At 39.2% G+C, this 18,189-nt stretch overlaps 1 protein-coding gene across 1 annotated transcript in view; it reads right to left on the bottom strand.

Annotated features, from left to right (window-relative positions):
- Positions 1-15,585, bottom strand: part of SH3BGRL2 (SH3 domain binding glutamate rich protein like 2) — a 106,157-nt gene extending 90,572 nt beyond the window's left edge. Inside the window, exon 1 of the mRNA XM_044002601.1 lies at positions 15,259-15,585. Coding sequence (XP_043858536.1) covers positions 15,259-15,303 — 45 coding nt within the window. The 5' untranslated portion in view covers positions 15,304-15,585. The remainder of the gene's footprint in view (positions 1-15,258) is intronic.
- Positions 15,586-18,189: the final 2,604 nt, after the last annotated feature.

The raw sequence follows: 18,189 nt of genomic DNA, 5'->3' as shown, positions 1-18,189 counted from the left end.
AGACTTTAGTTGTAGAATAAGGTCTGAGTTGTTAGACATCAATCATTCAATACAAATTTGCTCAGTGCTTACTAGTGTGAGTCACACTGTGCTAAGATCTAAGGATACAAAGAAAGGCAAAGAACAAAAATAAAAACAAAACTCAATATCTGCCTCCAAAGAGCCTATATTTTAAAGGGGAAGAAAACAATTATATAAATAGGCACAGAGAACAGATGGAAGGTAATCTTCAAGGAAGAATAGGACTTCTACAGAAGGTGGCATCTGAGCTAAATCTTGAAAAAGTCATGGATTCTAAGAGGTGAAGCTGAAGAGAAAGCATGCCTGGCACAAGGAATTGTCTTTGTTACAACTACACTTCATTGTGGGCAGGAGAGGGAAGTCATCACTGGAAAGTTATTACAATGGTTTTCTAAAAAATAATCATAAAACAGAAGAATTAGTGTCCCCTACTCTTCTTCCATAATATTCGCAGTCTCAGAATATTCTAGTTCCAGTCCACATTAGAAAGCCTGAAATGGCATACCTTAGAGAACAAATCTTAGCCCAAATCAAACCCTAATGTTCCTTATTACTCAAACTAATAAATGTTTTAACCTATGACCTCTAGCATAGTAGTGGTAGAGGAAGCACCCAAAATACTACATTATTAGTTCAATGGAGTAATAAAACTTTAATTACTACTGGGCACCCATGAAATACCCAGTAGTAATTAAAGTATTTTAGAAGAACCTTGATTAAAATAAGAATGCTTAGGGAATGGACTGTTCTAAGTAAATTAATTTTCTGGTTACCTAAGAGTTAAACATATTCTCTCTCTTTTTTTTTAACCTTATCATGAAGAATTTTTGTAAAATTTTGATTTCCTGCTTTAGTAGTCTATTGTAAATACAATTTAGACTTTCTTTGATAATTGAGAATTCTTCAGTGCTACTGGGCCATGATTTTAAATCACAATTATGTCCTACAGTGTTGCAGCTTTAACAGTAAGCTAAAGGGAACAGGAGAGAACTGAATCTATATGTAAATGCACATATGTAAGTGTATATTTGACATCAGCTTGTTTTGTTTCCATTTGCTTCTTTGCCCAGAATTATAGCACCATTAAAAATTCTAATTAAGAGAAGCAAGGTGGCTTAGTGGTTGGAGAGTGGGGAAAATCTGGGTTCCAGTCCTGCCTTTGCCACTTAATCTGACCATGGATAAGTCACTTAGCCTCTCAGGGGACCAGGCAACTCTATAAGACTTTAAGTTGTGGAAAAGGGGCTGACATTTTGATGAAGGAATTTCTTCCCTGGGTTCCCTATACCAGGAAAATTACAGGTATAGTTTTTTAGTCTAGTTTTTTTTTTAATTCCTGTTAATGAGTTTAAGTTCATTGAAATGTCACAAAGCTTATTGGAAGACGTCTTTCCAGGACTATCCTAATACACATAATTAAGCAGAAAAAATGTTTCCAGTGTACACAGGAATGTCATGAAAGAGAAAAAAAAGACTTGTACCTATGCACAAAAGAAAGGGGTAGGGAATAACTTGACAAATATTATCTTACTTGATCCTCATAACAATCCTGGTAAATAGATGTGATTATTATTCTCATTTTACAGTTGAGGAAACTTAGGCAAACACAGGTTAAGTGACTTGTCCAGGACCATACTGGTATGTGTCTGAGGCTGGATTAGAACTCAGGTCTTTCTGACTCCAGGCCTAGCACACTATATAGTGTGCCAACTAGCTAGAAGAAGGAAAACAAAAACAAAAATACCAATAAGCAAAACTGAAAGTTATATACTAACACTGAAGTTTTGTTTTATTTAGCATTTTACCAGTATCTTTCTTTGTTGGGGAGCAGTTTATGATTACTGAAAATGCTGTACAATTTCCCAAATGGAATTGATTCAGTCTGCTTTCCTTCTTTGTTCATTTCTGGGCCCAGGTCATTGTCCATAGTGCCTATTCAAGAGATGTACTAATAGACTAAGAACAAAAGTTGTGTATCCAAAAAGCATATCAATGTGTACTCTTCATCCACTTTTTTTCCCCTCTGGTGTACTACTAAATGGATTTCCTTTGATCGTCTGTGGATCTCAATAAAGAGGCCCTACTGTATTCCGGAGCTTAATGTAATCAGCATGATGTCATGCACAAGTAGGAGCATCTGGAGAATTTCACCACTGATAAGGAGTTACTCTTCCATTTCAAATCTGCATAGGTTATCTCCACAACAACAGTAAATATCTCCAAGGAGCACAGAGTGATGGATCTTGATAATAAGATGACTATTATACATAATTATCTTTATTATTACATCAACCAAGGAATCTTGCATGAAGTTAAAATACTCATGGGAGATAACTTGTTGGTGATGGCATATGGCTCCAAAGCAAGGGAACACCACAATCTCTAAATCATCAAAACTGGGTGACCCAAAAACACAACAAAGAAACATATAATTAGTGTAAGCAGCTCGTATGAAGAGTTCATGATGAAACAAAGGATAAGAGATCACAGAAGATGAAATGAACAATTTTGATGATATAAAGAGGGAAATTTTGTTTGCACAAACAAAACCAATGCAACTAAAATTAGAAGGGAAACTAGCAACAAGGAAAAAGATATTTATAGCACTTTTTTTCTGATAAAAGACTTATTTCCAAGATACATAGGGAACAGATTCAAATTTTGGATAAGAGCCATTCATCAATTGATAAATGGTCCAAGGATATAAATAGGCGGTTCTCAAAGGAAGACATCCAACCTATCGAAAGCTATATATTTTTTTTAAAATCCAAATCACTAATAATTAGATACAATGCAAATTACTCTGAGACTCTTCCTCACAGCCATCAGATTTGACAAAGATTTTTTTTAAAAAATGGAAAATTATGAGTATTGGAAGAGCTAGGGATTTATAGATCGTTCTAGCTATTCTGGAAAACTGGAATAATAATTTTTAAAAGTCACTAAATGCTACATACCCTTTGACTGAGAAATGCCACTACTACACTTTTATTATAAAAAAAAAAGATTAAATAAAAAGGAAAAGAATCCATATGTACAAAAATATTTATAGCAGTTCTTTGTGTAGTGGTAATGCACTGGAAATTAAGAAAGTACATATCAGCTGAGGAATGGCTATAAAAATTATGGCATATAAATGTTTTGTTTGTTTTTTGCAGAGCAATGAGGCTTAAGTGACTTGCCCAGGGTCACACAGCTAGTAAGTGTCAAGTGTCTGAGGCCGAATTTGAACTCAGGTCCTCCTGAATCCAGGGCGGGTGCTTTATCCACTGTACCACTTAGCTGCCCAGTATGGCATATAAATGTAATAGAATATATATGCTGTAAGAAATGTCTAAAGAGATGACTTCAGAGAAACTTGGGAAGATTTTCATGAGCTGATGCAGAATGAAGTCAGCAGCAGCAAGAGAACAATTTATATAAGAACAATATTGTAAATACAAACAACTTTAAGGAACTTAAGAACTCTGATCAATGTAATGACCACACTATCATCAGAAGACTAATGATAAAGAATGCCAACCCACCTCCTGACTAAGAAGAAACAGAGTCAAGATGGAGAATGAGACATACGCTTTTTAGACATGGACTGTGTGGGAATTTGTTTTGCCTGACTATGCATACAAGGATTTTATTTTACTTTTAAAATGGGGAAGTGTGTGAGGAAAGGAAAACAAATGTTTAATATAAAAATAAAATGGAAAACTATGTAAAGTAAGTGAGCTATAATGTATTAGCAACAATGCTTTTCCCTTTAGAAGTGGTATAAATGACATCATAAGGCTACCCATGAGCAGAAAAGGGATGGTTAAATGCTCATCTGCTAAATTTCTCAGGGCCCCAGGCAACTCTTTAAGCTGAAAGACTGCAGAGCAACAGCCAATTTGCATTGGAAAAGGGAATGTCCTCAGTAGGGTGCTCTCTTCAAAGATGAAATTACATCATTATCCAGACCATGAGCAGAAAAGGAAGGAGTGAAAGAGAAATAGATGGACTGGCCAAGTGTTATACTGGCATCCTCCAAATATCGGGAGAACATCTCCAGAGCAATGAACATATACTCTGTGGGGGGGATCATTGTTAATATTATTAATAAAACCACAATAAAATTATTAACATTAAATTAATAATAGCTCACATTTACATAGTGCTCTAAAGTTTGCAAAGTACTTTATAAATATGATCGTCATTTGAACCCTAGGAGGTTGGCAAAATTATTTTCCTAATTTTCATGCAGGTGAGGAAAATTAATATTATGCTATTATATTAATAACAAATTATTAATTTGTGGTCCATCCTTTTTCTTATTTTTGTCAAGGCTCCACTTCTGAATAGGCCAGGCACTCTCAGAAGGTCCAGGCTCCAGTAATGTGATTACTCCTGGCCCCAACTGCTCCTTAACTAATTTGGGCTGGGCCCCACCCAAATAGGGTCCAGTCTGAGATAGACCCTCCCCCACGAAGTATGAGCTTAATGCTTGCTCCCTTCATTAAAGTTTGGGGTGACCTGGTCCACAAAGGGGAGAAAAGGCCAATTAATTGATTTAGATGGCTTATGTTTTTCTGGTTAAGGCTGCTAGCAACTCCATTCCTTAGGAATCAGAAAAGTATGATGATTAGCCACATCTGAAGGCCAACCCACTGCTTTCCTCCCTCCCAAAGAGAGGGAGGAGCTGAAAACTCTTAGACTACGTCCTTATTAAAATGTCCAATCACAGGGATTACCAGGGGAGATCCCAATGATGTACTGTCAGGTCAATCAGAAAGAAGACACACCTAGGTATAAAAGACCCTACCAAATCTCACTGGGGTCTCTGGTGCAAATGGGGGCACCCCTCAGACCTCTTTGTTACTAGACAAGCCTTCAGAGAACTGCTTCATTCTGCCTTTGTTACACTGAAGGTGACTTGTCCAGGGTCACACTGCTAGTAAGTGTCTGGGGGCCAAATTTGAACTCAGTCTTCCCGACTTTGCCCCAGTGTTCTATTCACTTCACCACCAGCTACCTTTGGAAGACATAGGTTGTGATCTACACTGGTGCAGGAATGATATCACAGGTCCATGGAAGTATCCAAGGTATAATAAGTTGTATCAGCATCTATTTACCATATAAAATCGAGCTAGCAACCTCTATATATCCAAGTTCTATTCTTCTGCTTTCAATGCTATTAAATCCAAGAGGACAGAGAGCTACTTCCACATCCATTTTTATTTTTTTGATCAACAGTAATTACAGGAAGTTGAAACAATATATTGAAGTGAGTACCACCCTCTATATACAGGTCTAGTCTTATCCTTTGACCTGACTTATGAGGAGAGATTCTGTTTGCCTTTGTATGCTCAGTGCCTTGCAGTGCCTGGCACATAACTGGCACTTAATAAAATTAACTGTTGATTGATTGACTTTCCCCTCTTCTTCTTTTTTTTTTTTTAAATTTTGTTTGTTTGGTTTTTTGGCAGGGCAATGAGGGTTAAGTTAATGAGGGTTAAGCCCAGGGTCACACAGCTAGTTAAGTGTCAAGTGTCTGAGGCCGGATTTGAACTCAGGTACTCCTGAGTTCAATCCAGGGCCGGTGCTTTATCCACTAAGCCACCTAGCTGCCCTCGACTTTCCCCTCTTCTGAGGGTTCTATGGCAATGCTGAGAGATGCTTCACACCAAGTCCCTACTATTAACACCTGTGTCCCTTTCTACCAAAGGGGTAGATCAACTTCCAAAAGACCCAGGGGTACAGAGGGCCCTCCAAAGACCAGCCTAGTTCTAAGCTATCCTGATAGGTTCAAGTAAATTCTCAAACAAATTTTTGGTATTTTCACACTGAAACTGATGGAGGGGGACTGTCCTAGAGCTGGGCTTCTTAAACTTTTTCCACTCACGTTCCCTTTTCCTCTGAGAAATTTTTATGCAACCCCAGCTATATAAAATAGGTATATATAACCTTTTATTGTCACCAAATTTTTCGTGACCCCCACACTCAGTTACAAGATCCCATATGGGGTTCAGACCCACAGTTTAAGAAGCTTTGTCCTAGAGAAACAATGATGCAGTAAAGCATCATTTGACTAGATTTTTTACCCTTTAGTGTTTTAGCATGTTGACAGTGACTGTTCATATAATGGGCCTAAAAAGAAAAAAAATTGAATTCTGCTTTTCCAAACTGTGGGGAATTAATCCGATTTACAAAGAAGACTCAGAATCCTTTTATCATTACATTATTACAAACGATAACTATTTCTACTGTAACTATTACTGCAAATAATGAATGGGTTTGATAGTACTCATCAAAAGGGACCTATTAAGAGAACAAATCCAAACCAAGAACCTAACACTGTCATAAATTTGTTTGCAAGCTGTATGACCTATGTAAAGCAGGTTTCCTGCTTCCCTGGGCTATGATGCATTAGGATCAGCCAAAAGTACTGAAGAGAAAGGTTCAATGACAAGTCCCAGAGCTTCAGTTGGAAGGTAAACAAAAAACAATTGTGTAGAGTCAGTGGTGTTTTCTTTTCCCCAAAATTTTAATGAGCAGTCCCTGTGACCCAGAAAGTGAGAAGGCAAACTTATCAAAGTTTATAACTTGGGGGTCTAAAGTCACTTTCCCCTTGCTTGAGGTTGATCAACCACAATATAAAGTGAATTAATAAAAGTTGTACTGTGCAATTTGGATCAATAAAAATTGGCTCATACTTTTACTTTATTGCCCCACAATCAAAATCAGGACAAAGTAGGCCCTTCTTAAAGTAATTTATAAATGAGAAAAAAAATTCATCTGCAATCACAACTTAGAGGTCAAGATTGCTGAAGTTTAGCAGCTGAACAAATAATCCCTTTGACACCTTTAAAAAACTGAGCTTTGTCCAGTGAGATAACCTAACCTTAACTACAGCTCAGTCAGGACCTATCAATTTTCACTGATAAAAAGTGAAATTCAACTGTTTCTTTGCAACTAGAGTACAAAATTCTCTTTTAAAATGTAGATTTTAGACTTGACTTTGAACAGTAAAACCAATTAACATATTTTTAACTGCTTACAATTTTAAAATACTTTATATGTATAGCATAAGCATATTATTATTATTACTCTTTTTATGTTTCCCTTCAGATTTTGTCATTGTATCACTGGCACCCAAATAGTATGTTGCACAAAGCAGGTTCTTAATAGATGTTTGTTCAATTACTGAATGACTTGTTTCTGAGCCTCCAAAGCCAGAACCCTTTCCACTGTACCTATAATGCACTTTTTTTTTCTTTTTAAATAATCATAGTATGTATACTGTTCTTCTGGGATTGCTTTATTCAACTAATGTTATGTCATAAAATTCTTTCAATGTTATCAATTGCTAAAACCAGTTCTTCTTGCCCCATCCACCTAACAAAACAGGAAAGCATTCGTATCATTCACTTACACTTTATAATTGATTGATTAATTTCATTTTAATATGAATGAGTTTCAAAGTTTCAATTAAACCAGCATCGGAATTTTAAGTTCTCCCTCTTATTTCTCCATAAAACAACCATTCCTGAGGTTTCTTCACGGTGTGGTGATGGCCCGGGGTCCTCAAAAGGCTACCTTAGTAAGGCACAAGCTTTGGGTCCTACCAAGCTGGAAAGGATTCAAGTATAAGGCAAGTGGTGGCCTGAATGTATGTCTCGTCTGAAGAATAATCTAATTAAGTTTGGTAAGGCTCATCACCACAGCTGATGAATTTGGAGGGCATTACAACTCTCAAAGACCATCTTCTTACAGACAAGGTCTATCACCTATATGCTCCATTAATAAATCACAGGTACTTGATATACTGAGGTATCTGTCACTGTAGACTGAAAGGCTTTGGACCCAGTTAAAATTTTTCTGAAGTAGAAAGGAAGTCATTTTTCTCCCAAGAGAAATCTCTGTAATCCCTCTTTTTTTCTAACACAATTATGTCTTAGTATCTAAGGGTAAACGCCCATATCAGCCAATCTAGAAAGCATCCCTATGCCTAGTCTATCATTTCTACCATGGATTGTGAAGTTTATGACAAAGAAGTGTGTCCTTGTGACATGTGCTTTTTATTAAGAGAAGTATTGGCTTACACGGTTTAATAATAAGTACCGTGAGGAGAGAACATAGGGCACAGGATTCAAAGTTGAATAGGATCTTGGAATCATCTGGGTCATCCTCCTCACTTTACAGATGAGGCTAATGAGGTCAAAAAGGCTAAGTGATTTAGCCAAGGGCACTCAGATACTAAGCAGTCAAGCCAGGTGACAACCCCAGGTCTGGTCACACATTCAGTGCTTTCCACACTCTACAAATTCATGTCATCTGCTTCCTTGATATTCTCTTCCTTTTCACCCTGACTTCCACCCAACAGCATTTAATATAGTGTTGTACATACAGTAAATACAAGAAATACTTATTGAATGACTATATTACTGCAACTTTCCCCTCCATTAAATTTTTTTTTAAGTATATTAATAGGGGCAGCTAGGTGGCGCAGTGGATAAAGTACTGGCCCTGAATTCAGGAGGACCTGAGTTCAAATTTGACCTCAGACACTTGACACTTCCTAGCTGTGTGACCCTGGGCAAGTCACTTAACTCTCACTGCCCCACAAAAGGAAAACAACAACAACAATAACAAAAAACCCTAAAGTATATTAATATATTACCTTTCCAAATACTTTAGGGCCTCCATTTTCTGGGGAGAACTGAGACCATCGTTTTCTCAGTCAGACTTACCCTAATACTCTTTATACCTCACTTAAGGAAGAGAAGAGAACAACTATTTATTAAGGACCTACCATGTGCCAGGCACCATGCCAAGCACTTTGCAATATTATCTCATTTAATCCTCACAACAGCACTGAGGCAAGTGTTATTATTATCCCCATTTAACAGTTAAGAAAACTGAGGCAGGGGGCAGCTAGATGGCGCAGTGGTTAAAGCACCGGCCCTGGATTCAGGAGTACCTGAGTTCAAATCCGGCCTCAGACACTTGACACTTACTAGCTGTGTGACTCTGGGCAAGTCACTTAACCCCCATTGCTTAAAAAAAAAAAAAAAAAAAGAAAAAGAAAACTGAGGCAGACAGAGGTTAAATGACTTCTCCGGGGTCCCATAGCTTGAAAGTACCTGAGGTCTGATTTGAACTCAGGTCTTCTTGATTTCAGGACCAGCACAATGCTAATATTTAAATGAATTACCATTTATTAGAATTTACCAACATTCATTTTTATAATATATATAATTTTCAAATATGTACATCACAGGATATTACTTCATAGTGAAATAGGTGTTGTAACTAGAATGAGTATATATGTGTGTGTATACACACAATAGCACACTAGATAAATTGTGACTGCAATTGCATATTGTTTTGTGTGTGTGTAGATATATATACATATATACATATACATATACATATACACACACAATTACAGTTACAATTTATTCATTGTGTCACCTAACCCACTCTAATCTGTTTTGTCTGTATAGGTGTCACACCCCCCACCCCTTTACTAGATTATAAATTTCAGGGAGACAGGTATCAAATTGCATTTATTCTTGTATCCCGTCTTGATTCTTCCCCTTCCCCTACCCCTGAGCTTAATAAAATGTTTTGCACATAGTAGGCACTTGATAAATATTTGTTCAACTGAAGTGAACTGAATTCACTTCCCTAAGGTGTCACCTCTCTTCAATTCAAATTAGGACAAATAATAAATAAAAATTTAAAATATTTGCATATATACATAAATATGTGGACGTATATGTGTATTGTGTATATATGTATGAGTATAAATCTGTATGTGTGTATATGTATACCTCATAAGAGACTGAAGTGGTTTGCTATTTTCCTTCTCCAGCTCATTATATAGATGAAGAACTGAGGCACAGTTAAGTGACTTGCCCAGAGCTGGTAAGTGTCAGAACAAATTTGAACTCATGAAGATGAGTATATAAAGCCCAGTGCTTTATCCACTGCACCTTGAGGTGAATAGTATGAGTGTGTATTATTAGCTTCCATTTTACCTGGGGAAACTAAGACTCAGGGAGATGAAGGGAGTTGCCCAAGATCACATGAATTAAAACAGGATACCAGAATTTTAACTGGTGATAACTGTTCAAATCTAGGCCTGGTTAGCCCAAAGCCTTTTTAGTTTTTCTTTTCCTGTGGTGATATTATCAGTGTGGGGGTTCCCAGTATGGGAAAATCCTTCCATCAACATAGATAAGGGACTCACCTGTAGTTTATCACACTGGAAAGTTGTCTGGGGGCACTGAAAGATTAATTATCTTGCCCAAAGCCACATAGCTAGTATATGTCAGAGGCAAGATTGGAAACTAGGTCTTCTTCATACCAAGGCCAACAAACCCTCTATCGACCAAGCTACAATGCCTCTCCTCTTTTTAAGCAGCCCCTGATAAATTACTTACTTGGCTCAGTCCAGTTCTAATTCAATTCCTACCTCAGCTATTTAAGAAGGTTCAGCCAACACCAAACTGACTTGCAAAGCAAACTATTTATTCTCCCATAGCCCAGTCAGGGTTGGATCATGTCATTTTTGTTCATTTGGGGCAACTAAGATTGCTGACATATGTGCTATTTTCTGGAAAGAACAGAAACTTCTAGGTTTCCAGTACTATGAATGAAACTGTGACTATGACCACTATGTTTATTTGAGGGGGAGAAATTGGGCCTTATTTCCCAGACTTAATAACTAGCAGGAATGCAATAAGACCCCATTAACTTTGCCTAGCCAGCTACTAGGTGACCTAAATGAAATCTATTAACAGCTCATTATTTCTTAGAATAATTACTAATTCCTGCATTTGGGCATAAATTCCAGAATCACCAAAAACATCAGTATTGCATCTTTACAGAAAAAAAAATGGACTACTGGTTAATGGGATAGGATATTACAGTTAGGGAGTCTCAATGAATGTCTATTGTTTGAAACTTGAAAAGATTCAATGTTTACACAGAAGTCCATTGAAATGGATAATTAGTTTTCATTAGCTGTGAGTATGCAACTGCTGAGTATTTCTAACAGTTCGTGCCAAGTTCTGTCAGAATACCTGTAAGGCATTATATTGAACAGAACACAGATGCCACAGAGTTAAACACTAAAGAAAAGAAATAAATGTACTTTAAGGATCTGTCTCCACAAAATAATGAAGATTATTCAGGAAATTATCCAGATCCAGTCAATTCACAAAGAAAAGACTCAGTGGGGACAAGAGAGCTGCCCTTAAGCACTGAAAAGGATGCAATATAGAAGAGTAAGATTAGCCTTTTTAGCCCCAGTGGAAAGAACAAGCACCAATGGGTGAAAGTCGAAAAGCAGTAGATTAGGCATAATGTAAGGAAAAACTTTACCAGTGGAAAAGGCTGCCTCTGGAGGCAGCAGGGCCTACTTCACAGGTAATTCCTGCATGTAGAGGATAGGTGACCACTTATCAAGTATCTGGCAGTGGGAATTCTTTGGAGGGCATGGGTTGGGCTAGATCAGTGCTTCTCAAAGTACAGTCCAGGGCAGATAAAGGTTTCCCTAGACCGTTCCTTTCAGGGAGTCAACCAATTCAAAACTACTTTCATAAAACTAAGATTTGGATTTCTAATACAATAAATATTGACACATATAACCCACACAGACAAAAGCTCTTGGAAGGAGTCCTCAATTTTTAAAAGCACAGAGTTTGAGAACCACTGGTCTGTTTGATTCCTAAATTCCCTCCATGATTCGTGACTCAAAAGAACCAATGTTAGAGCTATATGGTTCAAGTGTTCCTTTCAATAAAAAGATTTTTTAAAGGCTATTTAGGTGAGTAAAGGCTTGGTCATACAGAAGCATTTTGATTTGCAGTCCACATAGATCCAGGTATTAATACAACAAGCTAATTCCTGACTTTGCCAGGCCTGGGCCTAGCCTAAGTCTACAGGACACTACCCTCCTTCCTTCAGTGAATAAAAATGTCATGATCAGAATTATTAAAGCACAGGGGTTAGGGATAAAACCTAAAGACTTCTAATGTCCTCATTAAAAGATACATTTAGATGAGCACTTTCCACTCCTAAAACAGACTCTCTACCCAGAAACATGATTTGTGACTTAATGGGGAAATTTATAGCAGGTAGGTATGACTAAGCAGCAACAAGGAAACAAAACTACAAAAACCTCAACACAGCCCTGCCAGGTCAAGATGATAACTTCCCACCAATTGTTCTCTGGGCAAATGCCTCAGTTCTCTGGGGTTGGTTTCTCTTGTAATTAAAATGCTTATGATGGTTTATAAGCCATTACAGGCAGTATTTTATTCCACCAATCCCTTCAGGAAAGAACCCACTGTAAAATTACTCCACCCAAGCACAGGGCAAGAAGCTAGTGATACTCCTGCATTTCTTCAAGTATATCAAGATCCTTGACTTAACTAAGCATGTATTAATATTAGGATATATTGGGGCAGCTAGATGGCGCAGTGGATTCAGGCCCTGGATTCAGGAGTACCTGAGTTCTAATCCGGCCTCAGACACTTGACACTTGCTAGCTGTGTGACCCTGGGCAAGTCACTTAACCCCTATTGCCCCGCAAAAACAAAAAAAAACAAACAAAAACCAACCAAACAAAAATACTAGGATATATTTACAAACTTAATATGAACTTTAACTGCTCATCCAAGAAATGTAAGTCATAATAACACCGGTACAGATTATTCCTACAGTATGAGATGTCGACAATATTTTTTCTTTAAGGAAAAATCTCTAGTTGTTTAAATGAGACTTACTCTCCTTATTGCTGTTGTCCCAAGGCTAAAATATGAAGTCCCCAAATAGATATGGCAGCTTAAAAAAAGTAGGGCATATGTTCAAACCCCATCTCTATTATTTAATACCTGTGTGATTTTGGCTAAGTTGTTTCACACCTCTGGGGCTCTGTTTCCTCATGTGTAAAATTAAGGAAGTTGGACTCCAAGCCTTCTAACATCCTTCCCAGCCTTGAATCCATGATCCTATGAGTGTGGAACACTGCTATCAAATATGGTTAATATGTGGCTAAGTTTCCCTGAGTTATCTTTTTTTTTCTTTTCCTTCTTTGTTATAAGGAAGAACTCTGAGCAGGGGAGGGAGAAGAGATATATTTGGAAATAAAAGTATTGTAAAAACATATATATGTGTATATATATATATATATATATTACATCTATACATATACATACACATACATACATACATATGGGGTTTTAAAAAAAATCTTGGCTCTGCTCCTTATCTGCTATGTGACCTTGGGAAAGTCACTTTACCTCCCTAAGACTAATTTCCTTATCTATAAAATGATGTCGCTAGATTAAATCAGAGGATCTTGGGTGTCAAGGAAGTCAATGCTAAATTTCAGAGCTTAGTGAGAATCAAGATATGAATTTCTTTTTCCTTCCAATTTCACAAACCTCCTAAAGCCTATTCAGAGATCTTTTGGGGGTTCCTGGATACCAGGATAAGAACCCCTGGAGTAGATGGTCTTTGAGATCTCTTGTAGCTCTAAATTCTAAGGTACTAAGAGCATAAATGTCCATGATATGCTTACCATAGCATGACCGGAGATAAATCAAACAAGAATATGTACCTCAAACAAATATTTATTACATCATTAGGTATCACTAAAGGGAGGAACTATTTTAGTGGGTGACCATTAAAAAACTGACAGAACAGGAAAGACTTGGTTTGCCTTTCTTTGAACCCAGGAAAAACTAGAGAAATATATTGGAGGGGGGCGGGGTAGAAGAGAAGGGGGGAGGTGCTTCTCATTTAAACAGGTTTCCTTTAGGAGCTAAGCTTAAAAACAAAACAATGGACTTGGCATCGCCAATGAAAAAGTGGTTAAAAAGCCCAAGATGCAAAGGAGAACACCAGAAAAAAGAAAAACCTCTCTGGTCTGCCCCTAAAAGTCACTGCCAAGAGGCACTGTTCATCCTCCTGTCCCTCACTCCCAATTTCTGAGTTCCATATAGCCCAACACTGTTATCTAATGAGAAAAGCATTGAATTTCAGATCAGCGGACCTGGGTTAGAACCCTACCTATGCTACTTACTACTTTTAGTGTGACCTTGGGCAAGCCAATTCACCTGTCATGGGGTTGAGAAAGATCATGCCTAAGGTCCCTCGTAGCTCTAAATCTAGGGATACAGGATCCTGGGTGGGAGGTGGTTCAAGTTAAGGGAGAGGAGAGCCATTAGACATCTGTCTTTCCCTATTACTCCCTGTGTGACCGTGGATAAGTCAATTTACCATTATGGACCTCAGTTTCCTCATCTGCCTGGCCCATAAGGAATGCCTTAATAAATGCTTGATGAATGAAGGGGTCAGGTTAGATCCAGCTTTAAGTCTATGATGTCATAATCAGGTAGGAAGTTCTCCTCTTCAGAGGTCCCAAAGACCCAAAGAAGACATCTGTATCCTTCCTGGTAGACACAGGTGCTGGATTTGAAGTCAAAACTTTGGTAGCCCTGGGGCAGCTAGGCGGCACAGTGGATAGAGCACCGGCCCTGGATTCGGGAGAACCTGAGTTCAAATCCGGACTCAGACACTTAACACTTACTAGCCGTGTGACCCTGGGCAAGTCACAAATTGCCTCACAAAAAAACAAAAACAGAAACAAACCTCTGGTAGCCCTGCCGTCTTCTACCTATGTAGAAAATGTACTTTGGACCAGTCTCCTAACCCTTTTTTTGGAACTCAGTTTCTTCATCTGTGAAAGGAAGGAGTTGGACTAGATAATCTCTGAGATTCCCTCCACCTTTAAATCTATGATCCTACGATCCTGGTGGGGAGGGGAGGAGGCAGAAGACCTCAGGATCCTTTCTAGAGGAAGGAGGGCTGGATTTGGGGTCAGGGAACCTGAGGTTCAAAATATTGACTCTTCCACCAATTCCCTGCGTGACCTTGGACAAGTCGCTTTCCTTCTCCGGGCCTCTCAGTTTCCTCACCGGTAAACTCAGGTGAAGGGGCTGGGCTTCAAGACCCCGGAGGTCCCATCTAGCTCTAGATCTCCGCACCTTCCCCCAGAACATGCCCGCGGGGTGGGTTTAAAGGCGGAGCTGCCAACTTCCCACCTTCCCTTTCTCATTTACAAAGTTGGACTCCCTCCCCCAGGAGGCTGGGGCCAGAGGACAGCCACGGTCTCAGGTCCCCAATCAAAGCAGGGGTTCCCCCTCCTCACCTTTCCCCCACCCCCCAGACGCCCCTGACTCCACTCACCGCCACAAAGCCTGAAGAGGAGGCGATGAACACTCGGATGACCATCGTCTCACTTCATCCGCTGTCCCTTACTCAAGAGGAGACCGGAGGGCGGAGAGGTGAAGGGAGGTGAGAGCAGAAGGAGGGCTGGGCTAGACTGTCCCGGCTGGACCCCCAGCGACTCTTCGCCTGGTTGGGGGGCGGTGCTCCAACGGGAGGCGCGAGCGCCGACTGAGGATGCGGAGCGCAGCGAGTGCAGCAAGCCTGACGTTTCGTAGGACTACGGGGATCTGGCTTCGACCAGCGCCAGCCGGGAGATAAAAACCTAGCTCCAGCCCAGCAGCCAGCCCGGGGAGATATGAAGGAGGGGAGGGGGGGGCGGGGGAGGAGGCGGGCCGCAGGGGCTGGTGGGACTTGTAGTTTGACCGGCTCCCCGAAGTGAGCTGGGGAAGGAGGCATTGCGCCAGGGTTGACTGGGGGGGAGTAGAAATTGAGTTTAGAGGAGGATCAAAGAGAACAATATTGGAAGGGACTTCCCTTGGTAGTCGGCTCCTACCTTTTAGAGAGGATGAAACTGAAACTGGAAAAGGAGATATCCCTGAACTCCCTACCTTTAGTTTCCTCCTCTGTAAAACGGGATGGGTGGGTTAGGCAAGAGGTGGTGACCGAAGGAGATAAAGAAGGGTCCACTACAAAGCCTCTAAGTTCTGTTCCAATAGTTTCAAATCTATGATTCACAAAATGACTTGCCCAAGGACACATCGGAAGACCTTGAATTTGAACTAGAGACCTTCAGAATCCAAATCTGACACTCTTAACATTCTTTCCGTCAATTCTGACCAGGAATATTCACCCGTGGAAACTTTAAAATAAATAAATAAAGGGAAAACAAATAAAACCCGGAGTGAGGAATTCTCCAGTGAGTAGACTAGTATACTTCTCTAAGACCCCACCTGGAAAACCCGCCCCAGGGCCGGCTTGCAGATGCTTCCTGGAGGGAAGGTGGGGCGGGGCCGCCAGTGTTGGACTGGGTTGTTGCTCTATGGGTTGTTCTGTAACTGTTGAGAATTATGAGGTGTTTTTTTTCCTTAATGCTGAAAATGCTATCGATTGTTTAAATAGTAAAATTGTGATAGAAGAAAAATTGAAACCATGAAATAAAAGGACATAAAAATGGGAATCATCCTGCATTAGTGTTTTACTCCCTTGTACTTAATTTCTACAGTTGAGGCAAATGTGTGACTTTTTTTAATGGCACATTTTCTAGCACATGTTTCCAGGAGTGAGTTATTGAACCGATGCCCTTTGTACACCAGTGGTTTCAACTGGAAAATGGCAATTCATCCATGCCTGGCTACCCTGTGAGACTCTCTTCTATGTCTTCCCATAAATCTTTCTCAGAGAGTCCACCCAATGTTCAGGGAGCCATCTTTGAATTCTCTTTACATTGTATGGATACCAGTGGAACAAAAGGGATTATCTCCACTCCTTCATGTGTCCAATCCATCTAATTTTGTCATACATGTATACCATCTATATTGTTAAATCTTAAGGAATAAACAAAAAATATAAGGCTCTTCTTGTTGTGTGGTGGGAATGGACTATTGTCTACCTGTAGTAATGTATTTACTTTCTTATCTCAGCAGGGAAGTTTAGCCTACTTCTGGTAAAATGTTAATTAATAACAGAGAGAGACAGACGGGGGGGGGGGGGGGGGGGGGGGGGGGGAAGAGAGAGAGAGAGAGAGAGAGAGAATCCTAGAAACAGTGAGACAGAGAGGCACAGACATACAAAGAGAAAGGGAAAATAAAAGCACAGGCAGTCTGGTGACTTTCCAATATAAATACTGATAGGTTTTTTGTTTGTTTTAAGATAAAGGGTTGTCGCTTGTAAGAGAATGCTCTATTTAGTCCCAGAGGGCAGAATAAAGAGCAAAGGGTGAATGTTGCAGAGTTTGATTTAACCTAAGTATAAGGGAAATTTTCCTAACAATTAGAGATGTCCTAAAAGGAGTGTGGTGCCATGGAAAGTAGTGAGTTCCCCTTTTCTGGAGGTCTTTTATCTGACCCAGGACAACTACTTGGCAGGCATGATACAGAAGGAATTGTTCAATTATGGGTTGGACTAGTGAACCTTTGAGGTCCATTCCAACTTCAGTCTATGATTCTGGGAATATATTTTTTATTATTGTTTATGTTTGCCATTACTATTATAACTCATGATGCAAGTATTTTCAACAGTACAGTGGTTATAGTCTAGTTCAGCAACAAAAAAATATATCCTTGAGGGAAAATTTCTGCTGAATATTTTTATGTGCTCCTGGTCCCTCAATGTATACGTGTGTCTGTCTGTGCTATGGTTTATATAACTGCAAACTTATTTTAATTTGGTTACCACAATAATACAAAATAATGGGAACAGGGTTAACACAGTTTTTACATTTATTGATAACATACAAAACTTTAGGAAGAAGAGTTTTGAATCAACTAATTCTAATCTAAAGAGACATCCTTATAGGATTCTAGATATAGAGGGACTTGAAAGACCATCTAGATAACTCCTTCATTACACAGATGGGGAAACTGAGGACCAGGGAGGTAAAATTTATCCACCAATAAACTGAAGGGCAATTTGAAATATTCTGGCCACTTAACTTCCAGAATTTTATCATTGGAATTTGACTATATTCAGTGAATGACTCTACTATATTAGGCCTGACTGTTGACTGTAATACCCATACTTTCAAGAGATTCAACATGAAATAACATAAACATTCACCAGACACTCTGGGACTCCCCATGATCGACATTGTTCTAAACTGATTATAGTGAATGTGTAATATGGCATTGCTTAGGAAGGAGATAGCTTATATCTCTAGGAGGAATGTTTAAGAGCTGAGGATGAATGCCACTTAGTGGTCAGATCTATTACATTTTACCTTCTCACCCTTTC

Source organism: Dromiciops gliroides, chromosome 4 (genome assembly GCF_019393635.1).
Source record: "Dromiciops gliroides isolate mDroGli1 chromosome 4, mDroGli1.pri, whole genome shotgun sequence".
NCBI classification, from domain to species: Eukaryota; Metazoa; Chordata; class Mammalia; order Microbiotheria; family Microbiotheriidae; genus Dromiciops; species Dromiciops gliroides.
This window is presented reverse-complemented; position numbering and strand designations above follow the sequence as displayed.